We start from the raw sequence: 17,778 nt of genomic DNA, 5'->3' as shown, positions 1-17,778 counted from the left end.
AAAGGTCTAAAAGAAACAAAGCTACAGCACTAATGTTTTTATGTTAGAAAGGAATTTGTGCATATCTGATGTTTTAGACATGATATTTAAGACAATAAGGCCTACAGAGTGTCAGTTTTATAACTCCACTTTAAAGTGTATAGTTGAGTAATTAATTCAGACTTGTGAATTTTTTTTTTTAAATAGTGACATCTAAGTTTAAGTAGAACATAAGAACATTTAAAGTTTCTCTTAGGTATAAGTTTAATTTATTAGTTTAAGAATTTAGGATTTGGGAAGATTTGGCATGCTGTTAGACACACTGAAGTACTTAAAAATGAAATGAATATATTAAATTTATAAATGCATTGAAAAGTATTCGAAGTGCTAAGTTTGTAACTAGGTCCAAGTATTATTCAAGTCTCCTCCAAAATTATTGCTAAAATCAACTAGACTTATAAATAATAAAATTTTAAGCTGAACTTAAAAGCCTAAAAAAACTTTAATTTGTATCTTAAATTGAATATTGATTCTAATAATAAGTGTATTAATTGTATTATTTGTTAAATGGTTATTTAACTTATTAAATTATCACTTTTTAAAGCCAAATTTAAACATAATCATTTTAAAAGGGGGGGGGGGAACCACTGAAACCTTTTCTACATTAAGAAATCTGCTGTCCAGGACACGAGAGTCGCCCCCTCTTCTCTACCCCACGAGTTTTTCTAGAAGCGTCTGGAGAAGAGCAGAGAGGCAGTTTCATTCCTCCACTTTTCTGGAAACCCTGAAATTGGCTCACTTCCTAGTAGGCTGAGGAGACTGTGCCCCTGGCTGATCTGTGCTGCCATAGCATTTTCTACCAAGCCAGGATCCCTCATGGAACAGAGAGGACTGACCACTGGACTTGGAATTAAAGAACCTGGGGTTAAGTCCTAGCTCCATCATTTAAAGAGCCCAAGCCTCAGTTTCCCCATCTGCCAAATGGGCGTGATACCTGCCTGACAAGGCTGTTGTGAGGATCACCCCCACAGGGCTTGGAATACTGGGACAGCAGAATCTGAATCTGCCTTGAGAAGCAGCAGGCTGTGAGGACAAGGAGGTTCAGGCCTGAGCACATGGCCCAAGACACTCCCTCTTACTTCTTGGCTGGGGGATTTCTTCAAAGAGATAGCCCTGCTGCAAACAATAGGGCTCTCTTTCCTTCCCTCAGGCACATGTTCCAGGCCCCAAAGGAATTTTTCAGGAAGGGCAGTGGCCCAGAAAAGGGCTGCTGACTCAGGAGCAAAGCAGCAGCCCTGCGAAGGGGATGGCTCTCTGCAGGGACATGCCAGCCACTGTCTGGAGCAGAAAGGGGAGGGGCTCCAAGAAGGGCTCGGACCTAGCCACCACTGTGTGCACGGGGTCACCTGGCCGCAGAGCTTCGGTTGGAATAAGCTTGGAGAGTAGCATGGGGAAGGTCCCTGGTTATGGAGGAGGGAAAAAAAGTGAAGGTCCTTTTTGTAAATACCTGGGAGGAAAGAAGTGAAGATCAGAATCATTACCATCTCATTAATTTGTTCAGTGTACATGACTTTGAATTTTCCCTGTATGGCTAGGCCCCAGGCACGCCAACAGAAACCTTACATGGCCTTGTTTTCCTGGGACAGCACCTGAAATGTGTAGAGGCAGAAGTGGCTCCTTCTACCCAGAGAAGGGAGAGTGAGCAGCAGGAGCAGGGAGGGAGGGCGTGGCGGCGGAAGGCAGCTCTCTGGAACAATGAGCAGTCAGCCGAGCAGCAAAGGGGGCTGGAAACGCAGGGGGGAGGAGGGTGGTCGGCTTGGGAAGGACCTGGATGTCAAGTTCAGATATGTAAATTTTATTGGGAGACAGGGAGAAATTTTAAGCAGGGATTGCATTTTAGAAAAATCAGTTAGGGACATCTGTAGGGAGAGATGAAGTCTGCAGAGAAATTCAGGTGGTACCAAGTTGTAGAAGTCCAGACAGGGGATGATGAGAGCCTGACAGGCATGTGAGATGGGAAACAAGAGAAAGATTTGAGTAAGGGACTCAAGAATCGTAGTCACTGCAAGAGTCTAGGCCACGGTGGATGGAGGTCAGGTTCCAAGGCCTCTGGGCCGGGCCAGCCAGTCTGCCCTGGACACTGAGGCCAGCACCCACCCGCCTGATACAGTCCCATCTTCCCTGGGTCCCCAGCACATCATGCGGCTGGACTTTCTCTGAGAGAGATGTCAGAAGAGGGGGCAGCAGACACAGCACCCACAGAAATCTGGAGGTAAAGATTATCCTGGATTATCTGGGTGAGCTGGATAAAATCACAAGGGCCCTTAAAAGTGGAAGAGGGAGGCCTAATATAGGTGTGACATGATATAAGACGGATTCAAACCACCACTGCTGGTTCTGAAGATAAAGAGCCAGGAGCCAAGGAACATGGCAGCTTCTAAGGGCTGGCAAAGGCGAGGAAGTGGCTTCTCCCAAAAAGCCTCCAGAAAGGGACATAGCCCTGTCAATACAAGACCCACGAGACCCACGTCAGACTTCCAGCCCATGTCCCAGTGAGATAATAAGCTACTAATCTGTGGTAATTTGTTAGGCGGTGATAGAAAATGAAAGATTATAAGACTTGTTCCTTATCATTTAGGTCTCAGCTCAAGTCAGTGTTGGAGAGAACTTCTCTGGCCACCTCATACCTAAGGTCACCCTCTCACCACCCTCTAGTCACTGCATTTTGCCATTTTATTTCATCTGGTCTTGTTCAGTATTTGAAATGCCTGTGTCGACCTGACTGCCAGTGCCCCTGACACCTCGTTCGATTATAAGCTCCAAGAGCGCAGGCGCCTTGGTTGTTTGTCCATCACTGTAACCCCAGCACCAACAACAGTGCCCGTACACAGCGGCAGCTCTGCAAATGCGTGAGGTGCAGAAGACGGATGGATGGATGAGTGAAAACAGGGGTGCTGAACGCTCCATGGCTAATTCCCAGAGTGGCAGGCTCTGAAGACGCAACAGAAATGTACACGCTCCCCTTTACAGCCACCAGAATCTTCAATCCGTTCAGGTCACACCTCTTTAAATGTGCTTACAATGCCTTCGGAGGTCTCAGGTTTATGCTGCTCCAGCCCTCCTAAAAAAGTAAAATACCAAAAATTCTTTCAGCCAAACAGAACCGTATGGGAATATATGAGAGTCCAAGAGTAAATACGGTAAGCGTTCCCTCTAACTCAAACACTCCAGGAACCACCAAGCTGGTTTTAGAAGAGGCTTTGCCTTCGCAGACTTTGTTTGGTGTTTTCCACGTGCTGTAGACAGGCTGTTCCTCCTGGAAATGACTGGCAAACCAGGCAAGGATGGCAAAGAAAACCCACGGGAGATTGGCTGAGGTAGGCTGTTGCCTAACCCTGGAGTGCGGGCAGGAAAAGCGGGCACAGAGGGTGTGAAGACCGGACACACATAAAGATTTAATGGACTGCCGGACTTGCAAATTCAATCAAGGCACACAGCATGGGTACAGGGCAGGTAACATGTACAAAATGATGTTTATTGAATCCGTTTTGGAAACAGACAACATGAAAGGTTTTTGGTTTGTGAGATCACTCAGTTCAGAGTCCTGATCGCTTCCTGTCATTAAACCTCAGCCACAGGAAGATCCTAGCTTCGATAACAAAAATGAATCTTCATCTCATAAAGGGGAGAAAGAGTGGTTAAAAACACAACAGCTATCATTTTTGCAATAGCTCTGATGGCTAAAATGCCCATAAGCATCAACAAAATTTGTATGTGTACAGTCTAAAAATATTTACTGTACAAATAGCAGGTGTTTACTTCAGAGGTGAAGTTGTAAACTGGTTAACAGTCATCAGCAAATTCAGTTCCCTTGGTTCAGCCTGAAACCCCCATTCTCCATCCAAGACCTCACATATTTAACTGATGACTGCTATCCTCATCAGGGGCATCTAGTATGTGGAAAAGTCATTTAAAAACACTTATATTGTTAATGATGTAAACTAAAAAAGAAAACCCAAGCATGATTAATTACTTTGCCTGGATCAATAAATACTAGTCCCAAAGGCTAAGTAAGTGTACTGAAGGACAGAAGCCTTCGAGTAAATAAATCATCATGTTGCTCCATTCGTTAATGCACGTTAGTCAATTTGTGGACTTCATCCAACACATACACAGAGATTATTTTTCATTTGAAATTCTCAGATCTTCAGACATTTCTCTTCCATCACTCTCTTAGAAGGATGGACATGAAACAACTTGTTTAAACACAATTTCCAAATTATAGGCCGTCAAAAGCACGACTGGTCATATTTCATATCTTCGCCCAGACGGGAAATGCTGTCAAGACTTAAATGAGCTTAGCAGGTCCCGTCCCCTGCTAACAGCTTCAACTGTCCTTGTCCTCTCCAGCCACATTCTGCCACATCGGAAGTTAAGCTGGCTCACGTCTCTGAGATTTCATAAACACAGTTTCCAAAGACTAACAGGATACCTAGAAGGTGCCAGGGGAGGTTTCTCTTTTTTTTTCCCGGAGCTGTTATGAGTGTGGCCAACTGGCAAATACAAAAACAGCAGTAGTTAAAAACCCCAGACCCGGAGACAGCACAGTACCAAAGCCTGCTGCCCCCACAGCACTCTGAGACCTCACGCGTTAGAAATCCCAGGCACTGCTTTAGTCACAGAGAACGAAAATCTCTCCAAAAGGTCCTGCCTACATCTCCCTCCAACTTCCCCCACTGAAAAGCACTGAGACATTCCATTTGCTACAGCTCTGTGCGCACGAGGCAAGCAGAACCTCCTTACCTCATGGCAGCTTCTCCTATAAACCCTGACACCCACAAACACATCCTGGATTCAAATCCAGCTGCTTCCAGAGCATTGCAGCCTATGAGCCCTGCCCACCACACATCACTTTCACCCGGAACCACTTCCAGTCTCCTTTGCTGGAGGGTTTGTTAATTTCTTAGTATGAAGACGCCACATTGGAAAGGAGCAGTGCAAGACCCTACGTGCAAATACTTGCAAATCAACTTTTTTGGGGGTGGGGTGGGGGGAATGATGCCCATTTAAAAAATTCAAGTCAAATCCAGGAACAGACTAATCGGTTGGTATCAGCTGGCCACTCAACCCACACTAGGAAAACAGTCAGTTTCTGAAATAAGAGAGGGATGCAGCTACTCCACTGGGGAGGTTAGTTCCTTGAGCTTGGGAAAAAGTGTGAGGGGGAAATGCTGAGGCTTTATCAAAAACAGGGTTTTTCCAGCCTTGTGGACCCCAAGCCAAAAGCCAAAGGCAGTAGGTAGGATCTGGATACAGGTGAGGATGGACCCTCGCCAGCCAGAGGGGCAGCTGTTTCCCAGTAATTCTGAAATTAGAATAAGGAAGGCACTTTCCCGGAGTCATGCCTGGTAGGGCCTGCAGCCTACTTTCCCTCTACACACACTAGGGGAGGAGAGGTATCTTTTTACCCATAAGACTCTGCATCACCGGACCTACAGGGGAACTCCAAAAGCCAACACATCCATGCTGGCTTTGTGTGTGGCTCAGACAACCTGCTGCTACAGTAACGCCATGAGCACTGGGACATACGGCTGGGAGCACTGGACAGTCCAATATCTGATGGGGAAAAGCCCAGAGATGAGGATCCAAGCAGGCAGGCAAGGCTTAAAGTCAGAAAGTGAATATTAGGCAACCGGGCCTGTATGGCTGTGAAGAGGTGGTCACGGTCACGAAAATGCAGGTTTACAAGAGGACTTCCCCTAGGGCACTCAGGCTAGGCCGGTGCCTGGAAAGATGTACGGTAGCACAGCCCAAAGGAAGCCCCCTGGTGACCCACAGGATGGAGCCGTCCTCATCCTGGTTGCTGGGCAGGAGCTGGGAAGTCTGGCAGGTGGACGCTCAGCTGAGGGAGGCACAGTTCAGCTCCGAGTCTTCCTGGCCGTCCCCTGCCACCTCCTCCAGCTCATCAGGGCCGTCGGTGATGCTGGGCTCACTGGAGCACTGCCGGTGAGGCGGGGAGAAGCTGGGCGGCAGGAGCAGGCACTTGTCCTCCCCGCCAGGCTCCTCGCCTAGGCCTGAGTGCATCATGGTGGCCATGGCCAGCAGCTGGATGTCTGAGTGGGCATTGGCCACTGTGTGCCGCCGGACACTGCCACATTTCTCTAGGTAGGCTTCCCCTTCTTGCTCCGTCAGAGGGGTCAGGGCCATCTCATTCAGTGGCCGGCTGACGGTGGTCATCGGGGAGGCATAGCTCAAAAGAGTGACTTTGGGCCGGACCCTGGAGTGGCGCCTCGCTGCAAGAGAAAAACCAGTAAAGGCTGTAATTCAGGAGGAAATGGTGAGGGTCGAAAACTCCCAATCGATGAAGAAGAATGGACAGGAGACAAATGCCAAGAAGCACCCAAGTCAGGAGAATCTACGCCAAACCGTGGCAGAGGTCTTCTCTGAAGCATGGGTGCTCGTACCCTGCAAGTCACACATTTCTGTAATGTCCCCACATGTTCACAATAACCATGCATTACCTTTATGATCAGAAAAATCAATAATTTTAAAACAGAAGCACCGGAAGAGTTCAAAGAAGCAAGGACCCCATTAAAGAACCATCCTTTTAAAATGCCCTTGAAAAGAATTCCTTTCTGTGACGCTGCTGTTAAAAGCAAGCACTTGAGAATGGTGGTTGCCAAACCCATGTTGTGGCCCAGAGGCCACAACCAGCCTGGCAGGAGATGGGGGTAGGCTGTTTGGTGAGCATTTACTATGGGCAGGTGCAGGAAGAAGAAAGATCTAGAACAACGGCCAAGCCCAGGACACAAGGTTCGTTGAAGCCACAAGAGACAGATGTGCATGGTGGACACATGCAGCATCTCCAGAGGAAATGAGAATTCACTGAACGATTTCCATGGGCCCCAACCCAGTAGACTGAGCCAGCAGAGGTGTTCGAACAGGTGCCCAGAAGTCGTCCGCCTCTCTCACATTGTTAGTCCAGCAGTTCAAAGACCTCTAAGGGTCCAAGAGGCAGCGACGCGGTAAGAGAGGCCAGCTGGGCTGCCGTGGAGAGCTGGATCCGGGCTGAGGGCAGGCGATCGGGAGGATGCCGCCCGGTCCTTCAACAAGCACTTCTTGAGCCACCACATGCAAAATACTGCACTCACTGCTGAGAAAGAGGAATGTAAATCTGATATAGGGTCTGCCACAGGGACTGGAGCCCAGTGAGTGAGTGTGAGTGTGAGTGTGTGTGTGTGTGTGCGTGTGCATGGTGGGGAGGTATCTTAGGAGCGATCATTAACTGAGCATCTACTATGTGTCAGGTACTGCAGCAAAAAAGGAGGTGCTTCACTGACATGATTTCCTTCAGATCGTTTTGTAAAAAAAGGAACTTGCACTTGAGATGCTAAGTAACTTTACAGTCACAGCGATGAAACCGGGACTCAAGCCCAGGGCCACCAGCAAAGGCCCTGCTTCTGACAGCTGGGAGACCCATACACAAATAACTGTTATCACAGCTCAACATGGCAAATGCCAGGGCAGAGGTACAGACAAAAGTACTCTGGGGGTTCAGAGAAGTCAGGCAGAGGGCTTATCTCAGATGGCCTACTCCCCTGAGAGTGGCTGACACACAGAACCCAGACTGGCCACGCACTCACTCACTCGGAGCGGTCTATGCTGGGGCCTGGATTACAAAGTGAACCACATGCCCCCTGCCCTCGGTGTGCTCACAGTGTAAAGGAGTGACTGACATATAACCATGCCGTGACTGCACATTATGGCAAGGGCCAGGATGTGGTTTGGGGTCCCAGCTGGGGAGGGGGAGGCATGCACCACACCTCAGCTGGAATGGTTCATCGGGGCCAGGCCACCTCTAGCTGGGGCCCATAACATGGCAGGTGGCAGCTCTGCCAACGTCCTACCCTGAGACAGGGCAGCTTCTTCCTCCTCTGTGCTCAGTCCTCTGCAGCTCAGAGACGTTAAGTAACTTACTCCAGGCCACACAGCTGAAGCTGGGACCTTGCAGTTTCCAAGCCTCTTCTAAGGCTGGCCCTGCCTCTCTCCTTACGGCCGTTCCCTGCCTTCCCTGCAATGACTCATCTCACAGGAGAGGCCTACAGCTCTTCCTTCTGCTTTCTGGGCAGAATGTTTTGGTTCCCAAGGCTGGGTGTGGGCAGAGCCAAGACCACAGGGGCGGGCAGTGTCAGGTCCCCTGGGCAGACAGTATTTCCTCACTAAGCTTCCACAGGACTCCAGACAACCCCCAGACAAGCATGTCGGCTCCGTCCCCAGTGTGGTCAGCCCCCTCTGGGAGGCCTTAAAACTGGGGCCAGGCCTGGAGCTGACAGTCAGCTCCCCACTCTTCTTCACACCAGGGAAGGCTGAGTCCTGCCACTCAGAGAGGAAACCTCCCAATACGAGACTGATTAAGCTGTGGGCCTAAAAACTGGTCCCTCCTTTGCCCTTTGAGCGGGGAGAGGGGCTGGGCCCTGCCCCCTCAGCTGGCGCCTACCTTCAAGGCCTCCTCCTGCCTTTCACACGGTGTGGGGTGAGGGGGGCCTTTGTCCCTTCCTCACTCCCCGGGCGGCCTGCTGAGCTCTGGCACTCATCCATGCGCCTGCAGTGCGGCCAGCAATGGCAGCTCTTTTCAAACCTCCAGAGAGAAGAAAGCCTGGGTGAGGCAGTCCTCTGGCCTTTTGTTGGGGGACTCAGTTCCCAGGCCTTTGATCTCCCAGGCTCACCGGCCGGGCTCCACCGGAGTGGCCGCCATAGTGCGGGCATTGTGGCCCCTCACACCGAGCCCTTTGTGGGTGTCTCTGTCCAGGCTCCAGCACCTGAAAGCCCATGAATACCTACTTGTCAGGAGGAGGAGTTACAGTATCTAGAGGCGAAAGACCCTCCCCCGGGATACACAATGGGGAGAGACGTGTGGGGTGTGGGAGGCCGGGGCTTCTGTGTGGGAGACAGCGAGCGTGCCCACTGTTCGCCTGCAGGGCCTTGTAAGCAGCCGAGGTGGTGGCTTGGAAACTATGGGAACTAGAAAGGTAGGAAGTGGGCCAGGCCTCTGACAAATCTGCCTATTTCAGATTTCATTATCTTCCTCCTCACCCCCACTGCCCTAGAAAAGTGACGGCTTTGGAGGGGACATGCACACGCTCACTCCATCTCGGCCTCAGACTCATCTTTTCTTTCCGAAGCAAGCCTTGCATATCCAGGGAAGGAGGCTTATTCCTCAAGCCCACACGCCTGGTTGGCAGGGGGAGAGAGAGAGAGAGTCTCCATGGATCCTAGGGTCAAACAGATGAGATGCTTCCTAGAAAAACCACTTCTCTGGCTCTGGTCACCTACACCCCTCCTGCGACCCCTCAGGGGACGGTGTGGTAGGCACCACAGTGCCCATCCCCAGCAGGACTCTGGCTGTGCCAGGATAAAACGAATGCACACCAAGGCCTGGTCAGCACCTGGAATGTGATGGTCACTGGATAAGCGCTGGCTTTTGAGGTGTTCGTCCCAGCTGCTCTGAGCACTCCCGCCCCTGGTCAGGCCCCAGTGGACCATGGCGAAGCCCTCTCGTGGGCACAGGGGTTTCTCACGCCCGCGGCATCTCCATAGTCTTTATGACAGACGGTCATTTCGACGTTCCTCTCCCATGGGCTGCATAAATGTTACTGTCCCCATTTTACTGACGGGAAGACCGAGGCTCAGAGAGTCCCGTCTTAATCTAGAAAGAAGTGTCCTTGATAAGAAAGGGTGCTATTGGGGCAATTTTAGATTTTTAGTATCCAGAGGGTTGAGGGGGAAATGTCTGGCCTCAGATACCTCTCGGGCTAAGAAATAAGAGGGAAGGACCACCCCCCTTCCCCAGCTGTCCCTCAGCAAAAGTCACAGTCACCTCCCAGGAGTTGACAGGGGTCGGGTGGGGAGAGGGTGGAGCAGGGGGGTACAGTGCGAACAGCGTGGGGCCTTGGAAGCCTGGCTCCGATGGCCGAGTGACCGCAATCCACGTTCTCCTCACCTGTGAAACGGGAACGACGGTGCCTACTCCGCGGCGTGGCGGCATGACATCCGGCCCACCCAGCACAGTGCCCAGGACGCCGTGTGTCCGGCTTCCCTTGCCGCCAATCACTTTGCAACTCTGACACTCCTTCAGCTCCTCAAACGCCTCGCCCTCCTGTTTACCACTCCCCCTGCTCCAAAGCCCTCCCAAGGATCTTTCCCTTTGCTTCTGGGTCAGTCTGCCATTCATTTTACTGGTCCCACCACAGAGTATCACTTCCTCCAGGGAGCCTTCTCTGATTTCCCAGTTCAGGTGAAGTTCCCCTGTCATGAGAGCCTGTGGCCCCCATACTTCCCCGCTCAGAGCACTTGCACCCCAGTGAGTCATTCACTGTCGTTTGTGGCTTCCTCAGAGAACCATGCGTGGCAGAGGGCAGGGACAGGTCAGGGCAGTCCAAGGAGGCACTTGCAGCACCTCACGAGATGCCCAGGACAGGGTCTCAGCACGCATTGCTGAACTAATAATTAAAACAATAATCGAAACAGGGTCATTTCCTTTCCTCTCTGCCCCAACGCCCCAGAGGCAAGGATTGTCCTTGGTACAAGAATAAAACCTCAGGCCTTTGCTTTATCATTTGACAAAAGTATGTATTCTTCTCATGTTAGCTGGAGAGCTGAAGGTACCCCTCCTAGAGTTTGTCCTCATATCTACCCTTGTTCCTGGCTCTAGCCCAATGATGGAGGAGTCCCTCCTGAGACCCAGCTAACCTGCTAGCGTCCTAACAACTGCCTGGATCCTCCCGCCCCACACTCTGTGAGCCTCAGCGAGGTGGCCAGTGGGCTGCGGGGAGGGCACGGCACCATGGCGCCCCGCTCACAGCCGGGGAGGGCAGGAGACTGCTTTCCTCCGGCTGTTGTTTCTACTCTGGCTCGTTCCAGCTCCCGGGTGGAATGAGTGAGAGGGGAGGACCTGGCAGGCAGCAGGCTGGGGCCAGCACCCTCAGATTTGTGGTGGCTGTGGTTAAGCTGATGTCTCCAGAGAAACATGAAGGGGCCGCGAAGACTGTGGCCGGCCCTGCCCTCTCCTGCAGCACAGAGGCCCAGGAAGGGGCGGACCCTCGCTGCAGGCTGTTCTTCTCCCTCTTTCTTTGAAGTTCAGCTCCAACTCCATTCAAGCAAAGGGGGGCGTGGGCAAAGGTTTCTAAACGCAGGGACTCCGTTTCCATCCCTGCACCTCTCCATGGGGGCTGGTCACCCTGGCCTCCGGGTACAGATGCCTGTCATCCATCTAACAGATATGTTTGCGTCCCTACCGTATGCCAGGCACCGTTCCAGCTGCCGGAGGCAGAATAACAAGTAAAAAATTCCTGCATTTGGGGGGCTTTCATTTCAGAGGGTCACTGAGGAATATCTTTTAGGATAAGCCTCATTATAGAGCTATTTCCCCATCTAGACAGAGGCCTCACTGAGAGGAGGGCAGATCCTAGTCATGTCTAGACTCTCCAGGTGTCTGGTACAGAGCCTGACACTCGCTAATGCTAGGCTGTACAGCCATCGACAACAGGCCCCCAAGCGGGACTTGTCCCCAAATCCAGGAGCCCCTTTCCTTGGTGTGAAGGCCCTGGCAGTATCTACAGAAACAGAGTGGGGAGCAGCGGCAGCTGCCTCTCATCTGGCCACACACATAAAAAGTTGGCTTCGCATGTCCAGCTGCTTTCAAAAGGAAATCCACCACGGGACTTTTTCCTCTCAAGGGGGGAAGGGGGATGGGAAGTGTGTTACGCAGTTTCTGGTATCAGATACAGGAAAATTAACATCGCAGGCACAAGCAAAAGATCAAAGCCACTGATCAAAGATGTGGATCCGACAAGCACCACCACAGAGACACAGTATCAGGCCCCGGGGAGGAGTCACAGAGTGGGGAGAAGCTTTCCAAGACACGGGCCAGCTGGGAAACGTGCGATTAACATGCACACGTTTGCAAAGACCTGCGTTGGAAGCAAAAGGCTTGGTACAAATTGGGGCTCAGTAAAACGTAGCTGGTAGCGTTATCGTCTAGGTTCCTGGCAGCTCACGAGCTGTGCCCCTTACCCAGTGTGTACGTGGGGCCTGACACGCCTCGGTCCTCGCTGACGCCCAGGAAAGGAGAAACCACCTGCTTCACCAGCTCCTCCAGCTGCAGATAACCCTCACTTGGGCCTGTGGGCTCATGAACACTCTGGAAACAAGCAGCCAAGAGAAGCAAAGGTCAGTCAAGGTCACCATGGCCAGCTGGCCCTCCTACTATGTTCGAGGCAGTTAATATGGGAAGGCGGCATCTTCATGGCTGGAGCAAAGGAAACTGAGGCCTGAAGCCCGAGTCATTTGTCGTGGGTCACCGTGATCAGAACTGTGTACGGCGGCTGCCTCTCCCGTGGGCCCTGCTGATGCAGTGCAAGTGGGACTGTCCAGCTCCAGGGTTGAGGTCTGATCGGACACAACCACTGTCACAATGACTGCTTCATACTCAGCATGCAGTCACTTTATACAAGCCCTATAATGTGTCGAAGCACGGAGGCCTCCCAGCATCCCAAGGAAGGTGACATTCTCATCATCTCCCTTAGACAGACGAGGAAATTAAGACCCAGAGAACTTAAGCAACTGGCCCAGGAAAACACAGCTTTGGTAAGTGGCAAAAATTTGGGACTCGGACCCAGACTTTCTGGCTCCACGCACATTTTACTGCCACTTGTGAGCATGCTAGAAAAGAAAGAAGGACAGAATATGAAAAAGTCCAGAACAGCAGAAGAAAGGGAGACTCATCCTGCAATGAGATATCTGTTCAGCAACAAAATGAAGCATCAGTTCAAAAGCCCAGCATGACCGGCATCCTCAGAGCCAAGCCCAGAACACACAGCAACTAAAACAATGACCACAACAGTCAACACCGGAAAGGAGCCAGGAAGTAACCAAAGTTTTCTAAAAAACCAGCAGCTGCCTAGGGGACTCAATTTACCACTGGAAAGGACTCCAAGCCATGCCCTTGGGTTGGGCGGCTGCAGGGGAGCCGAGAGAAGGCTGTCCTGTCAAATTCTCCAAACAAAATAGATCTTAAATCACCTACACTTAAAAGTTGAATCTTTCCACCATGCACTGGAGTTTTGGGGGATTGAAAGGGAAGACGGTCGGGCAATGAAGCCGGAAGGCCCAACCCCACTTGGGGGTCACTGGATGAGATGGACACTCCTGAGAAAGCTCCATCACACTGAGATGGGGTGGTTGGGGTGCTGGGAGAGAGGGGGTCACCTAAGGAAACGCCGGGGAGGCTGAGGAGGGGGCTATGGTGCAGAAGACGTGCAGGTTGGAGCCGGGAGGGGGTCGGAAGGGAGGAGGTGCAGAGAGAATGCGAGTGGCCTGCACGGCGCTTCGGCTGAGGCTGCCTGGTGCTTGAAGGAGGCGATGGGGAGAGGCACGATTGTTCTTCATGGCCCCAGGCTCTAATTCTGCTCAGCCCAAGCCAAAGCATCGGAAAAGCTGGCAGCAGAAATAAAGGGGGAAAGCTGAGGGGGTGCTTCTCTGAGGAAGAAGCGCACACCTCTGCCCAAAGGGAAGGGAATCTGCAGGCCGGAGAAGGGAGCGAAGAGCCTTGTTCACACCCCCAGGATCCACCCCAGGCCTCCAGAGTGGAACAGTTTCAGCCCCAACCGCCCTGATTGGGTTTCAGAGCCAAGGGAATTGTTTTTTTTCAATTTTTTTTCCTCCATGGTATTTTTTTTCTTCTGACTTCTACCTTAAGCCTTTCTCCCATTACAATTTATAAGCACCAAGCTGAGCGGGAAGGTAGAAAAAGCAAGAGCCGAGGAATGGGTGACAAATCCAGATCTCTTACAAATCAGTGCATGACCCCGAGCTGGTCAGCCACCTCTCTGAACCGCCATCTAGGGGAGGGAGAGACCAGGGCCCCAAGCCTGACATTCTCCCCGCTGCTGAGAGGGCAGCCTGGGGTCACCGCCAGCCTGATTGAGGACCGAAGGATCTTCCCTGACAAGCTGGCGACAAGCTCACAGCTGATACTGCGGGATCTGAGCTTGGAACAGAGGTGAGGGATGTGCAGCAGCCTCCTTATGGGAGTGTCCCTAGCCAACAGGCCCTGTTTCTTGAGAATTGTGTACCTACATCTACTGCACTGGGATCACTGAGGCCATGCTTACACTCCTTGATCCCATTCTAGGTCACAGTTGATTGGGTAGAGGGGAGTCATGGAGCCCAAGCTGGACCAATCAAGGTGCTCCCCTTGAGTGTACATGGTTCTGAATCTTACTACTTCTTGCTGAGGGACTTCGGGCAAGCACATAAGCTTCCTGGGTTTCAGTTTCTTCACCTGCAAAATGGGAACGACAGTGCCCACCTCATCATGTGGTTGCTTGGATTATCTGATTCAGAAAGCAACACACTTCAAGTCTTTGGTCCATGCCTGGCAGGACCCAGTAAATGTTAGCTCATCTTCCTATTGTTGAATTTGGATTGGGATGAAGAGACACTAGGCAACCATTCGGGGTCATCTCTTGGCGGAAATACATGAGCTATGAGATGCCATGTTTGATTAGGTGCAAATCAAAGCAGTTCTGAATGAAATTCTGCGGAGAGAGAAAAAGAAAGAGGGAGACCAAGTCCAAGAAAGACCAGGCAAGGCCAAGAGAGGCAGCATCAGGGAGAACCAAAGCAGATAAAAGTAGAGACCAATATGCGGAGAAAGGCTGGTGGCCTCGTGGTCTGAAACGGTCTCCCTTCTGGCTGTCGTCCTTTAGGAAGCCCATCTGCCCTGGGAACCTTCCAGAGAGTTCCTGGTCTGGCTTGAGCTAGGCCGCAATAGGTTACTGTTACTTTAACTTGTGACTCCCTGACAGAACGGGAGAAGAGAGATGGGTGTCCACACCCTGAATGACAGGACTTTGCTTCTCTCACCCTCCTCTGGGACACCAGGACCAAGCATGGCACTAGGGACCTGAAAGGACCTCAGTGGACATACAGCAGGTGAACAAATGAACTAAGAAACATAGACGACTCAACTAAGCGAAGGTGCTCTGGTCATTTGGTCCCTTCCCCCTCATCCCACAGTGGCATCTCCCTCTTTTCTTCCCTTGGCCTTGGGGTCATGTCTCTACTGTGGCCTTACCTGCAGGATGAGCAACATCTGGACAATGGATGAGGGCAGCTGGGACTGGGCCAGCAGCAGCAAGTCGCCCAGCCTCACCTTCAGCAGGACCAGGTCACGGAAGCCCAGCAGGGAGATCTGGCGGATGGTGAGCTCCTGGCCCTGGAGGACAGAAGAGGCAGGGTCGAGAGGCAAGAGTTCACTGGATCTGCCGCCAAGCACATAGGGTTCAGAGCACCTAGGACGGGACAGGACGAGGAGTCTCGAGGCCTGGGGCGGGGATGGGGCGGGGAGGCTGTCAGAGTCAAAGACTTGGCCACTATCTTTGAGAATGACAGCTTCATTTAAGATGAGGTGTAACTCAACCTGCCTGAATGAACCAAAGATGATACAAAACTTATACAATGGGGGCAAGGCTGTCACGAGTGCCGTGAGTGGTCAGGAAAAAGGAAGAGAGAGGAAGATGGGGAGAAACAGGAGAAAAGATCAACTCCACCGCCCCACATTCAAGGCTGCTTCCTCACTTCATCCTTTAAATAGTTGAGCACCTATCACGTGCCAGGCAAAGGAGGAAAACATGGGACCTGTTAGACTCTCAGATAAACGCAAGTAAGTTAGGAAGGAAAATAGCTGGGAAAGTAGAAGGAAAGTAGATCGTTCAACCACGTAGGGTAGGGACAAAGAAAAGAATAACCAATAATCTTAAGAGCTGACACTTATTAAGCTCTGACTATGTGCTACGCATGATCTTAAACACTCTCGATGTAACACATTGAGTCCCCACAGCCACCTTTTGAGAGGGTGCTATTATGAAATGCACTTCACAGGTGAAAACTCAGAAGCCCGGAGTGACAGTATTTTGCCCAAGGTAGAGCCGGATTGGAAACTTAAACTATTTGATTTTAGAGCTCCCAAAGTTCCCCAAAACAGAAATGGAAAGGAGGGCCATTTCCCAGACCTTCCTTTGCACGCGCCAAAAATAGGATGCTCTTGGCAGAGTCAAAGATATCATCAGGGAATACCCTACCAAATAGGACTCAGGTTCCCATCCTTCACGGCTACCAAGATTTAAAGAAGTCTTGCCTTTCCTATAACTCCTTAGAAACAAGGGCAAGAATGGCTCGGCCATCTCTGCGTCCTCCCCACCCCTCCAGTCCCAAGAGGCGCACACAGTACAACCTACACCTTTCGGGCTCAGTTCAACCCGTCCCCCTGTGTGCCTTCCGTGGCCGCCTCCAGTGTCAGTGGTTCCTCTGCCATTCCGAATTTTCCAAGGTCCTACAGTTTCTAGTTTTCGCACCACGCCGCAGCTCTTGGCACTGACTGCCCATCTCATAAGAATCTATGCCCTCACTTCATCTCATTGTATAAGGCAGAAAAATAAAGGCAGAAGTTCCATCCCCTGAACACAGGAGGCGCTCAAAACCACATCTGTCCAACAAGGAAGTAGGTCTCACATAGACGCTTAAACACGCGAGGAGCTGTGAGATGGATCAAGCCGGACTAACAGACACCTCAGGGGATGTTACCAGCAGTAGCGAGAACTCCTCCTAAGTCAGGGGTTCTCAGTGTGAGGTGTCTGGACCGGCAGCGGCAACAGCACTTGGGAAATTGGGGTGGGAGTGGACAGGCGTGATAACGATTATTGTCAGATTTTACAGTGTTTCAAGGGGAGCCAGGCAGCACCATCCTCAGACCTGCATGGGCTTATGCCTGGACCAGAGCCTAAGAGGGCCCCTCTTATCCCTCCGATGACTGTCCCACCCAGACCCCTACTCCCCATTCTAAACCCATCTAGGTACCCACACCTGGGAATTCCCTGCCCGAATGGTCTTACGAGAGACCGGGCACTGCACACCCTCCTCCAGCAGGGTTGCCAAATAAAACACAAGATAGCCAGTTAAATTTAAATCATTTTAAAGTTTAGGTCCCAAATACTGCATTATTCATGTTTATCTGAAATCCAAATTTAACTCAGCATCCTGTATTTTCATTTGCTAAATCTGGCAACCCTACCTCCCAGGCCTGTCTTCTTGAGACACACTGCTGGCTGAGGAATGACTATAATAGGGCAGGGAGAAGCCTGTGGGCCCGGGGGCTGCACTGTCCACATACGCGCTATCGGTCCTCTCGCAGGGATGCAGGATGGAGCTGAGGATGGGACAAAAAGAGCAGTGGGCCACAGACCAGGGGCTTCTACCAGAATTGTTCGGGGCAGACCTGAAATGGAAAATGAACTCTGTAGGCATAAGCTCCCAATTTTCAAACCTTGGACATATATTTAAAAGAATTCTGAATTCCTTTAAAACACCATTCAGAGTAAACAAAGTCCCTCCATACAAGGGAATTCCTACAGTTGCTAATGACTGTTACTGCTGTGCCCCATGCCCACACTTCAACAAAGCCCGATTAGATACAAGACCTTAACCCCAGACAGAGCCGGGGGACAGGGAGCACACGGCAGCACAGGTGTGTGACTGACACACATAGTTTGGAGAGAAAGGCCTCCTGGTCAACCTGCCGTAGGGGGTGCCCATTCTGACCTGGCGCTGACCAGTCCTGCAGGAGGGTAGAAGGAAATCAACACAAGTGGTAGGATGAGCTGAGGTCACAGACACAAAAGAGATGCCGCTCACCTTTTAGTCTAAATCCCTCATTTTGCAGGAGATGAATGGGAGCTACAC

At 51.2% G+C, this 17,778-nt stretch overlaps 1 protein-coding gene across 10 annotated transcripts in view; it reads right to left on the bottom strand.

Moving 5' to 3' along the window:
- Nucleotides 1–3,482: 3,482 nt before the first annotated feature.
- PRR5L (proline rich 5 like) overlaps nucleotides 3,483–17,778 on the bottom strand; it is a 64,634-nt gene continuing 50,338 nt past the window's right edge. For 9 of the 10 annotated variants that reach the window (XM_016123234.2, XM_016123235.2, XM_016123239.2 and 6 more), the window contains 3 exons: nucleotides 15,116–15,256; nucleotides 12,052–12,178; nucleotides 3,483–6,272 (listed from right to left, as the gene is read on the bottom strand). In XM_016123234.2, coding sequence (XP_015978720.1) covers nucleotides 5,878–6,272; nucleotides 12,052–12,178; nucleotides 15,116–15,256 — 663 coding nt within the window. In that variant the 3' untranslated portion in view covers nucleotides 3,483–5,877. The remainder of the gene's footprint in view (nucleotides 6,273–12,051; nucleotides 12,179–15,115; nucleotides 15,257–17,778) is intronic. The other variant, XM_016123242.2, reaches the window with a different exon arrangement.

This window comes from Rousettus aegyptiacus, unplaced genomic scaffold, assembly GCF_014176215.1.
Source record: "Rousettus aegyptiacus isolate mRouAeg1 unplaced genomic scaffold, mRouAeg1.p scaffold_m13_p_5, whole genome shotgun sequence".
NCBI classification, from domain to species: domain Eukaryota; kingdom Metazoa; phylum Chordata; class Mammalia; order Chiroptera; family Pteropodidae; genus Rousettus; species Rousettus aegyptiacus.
This window is presented reverse-complemented; position numbering and strand designations above follow the sequence as displayed.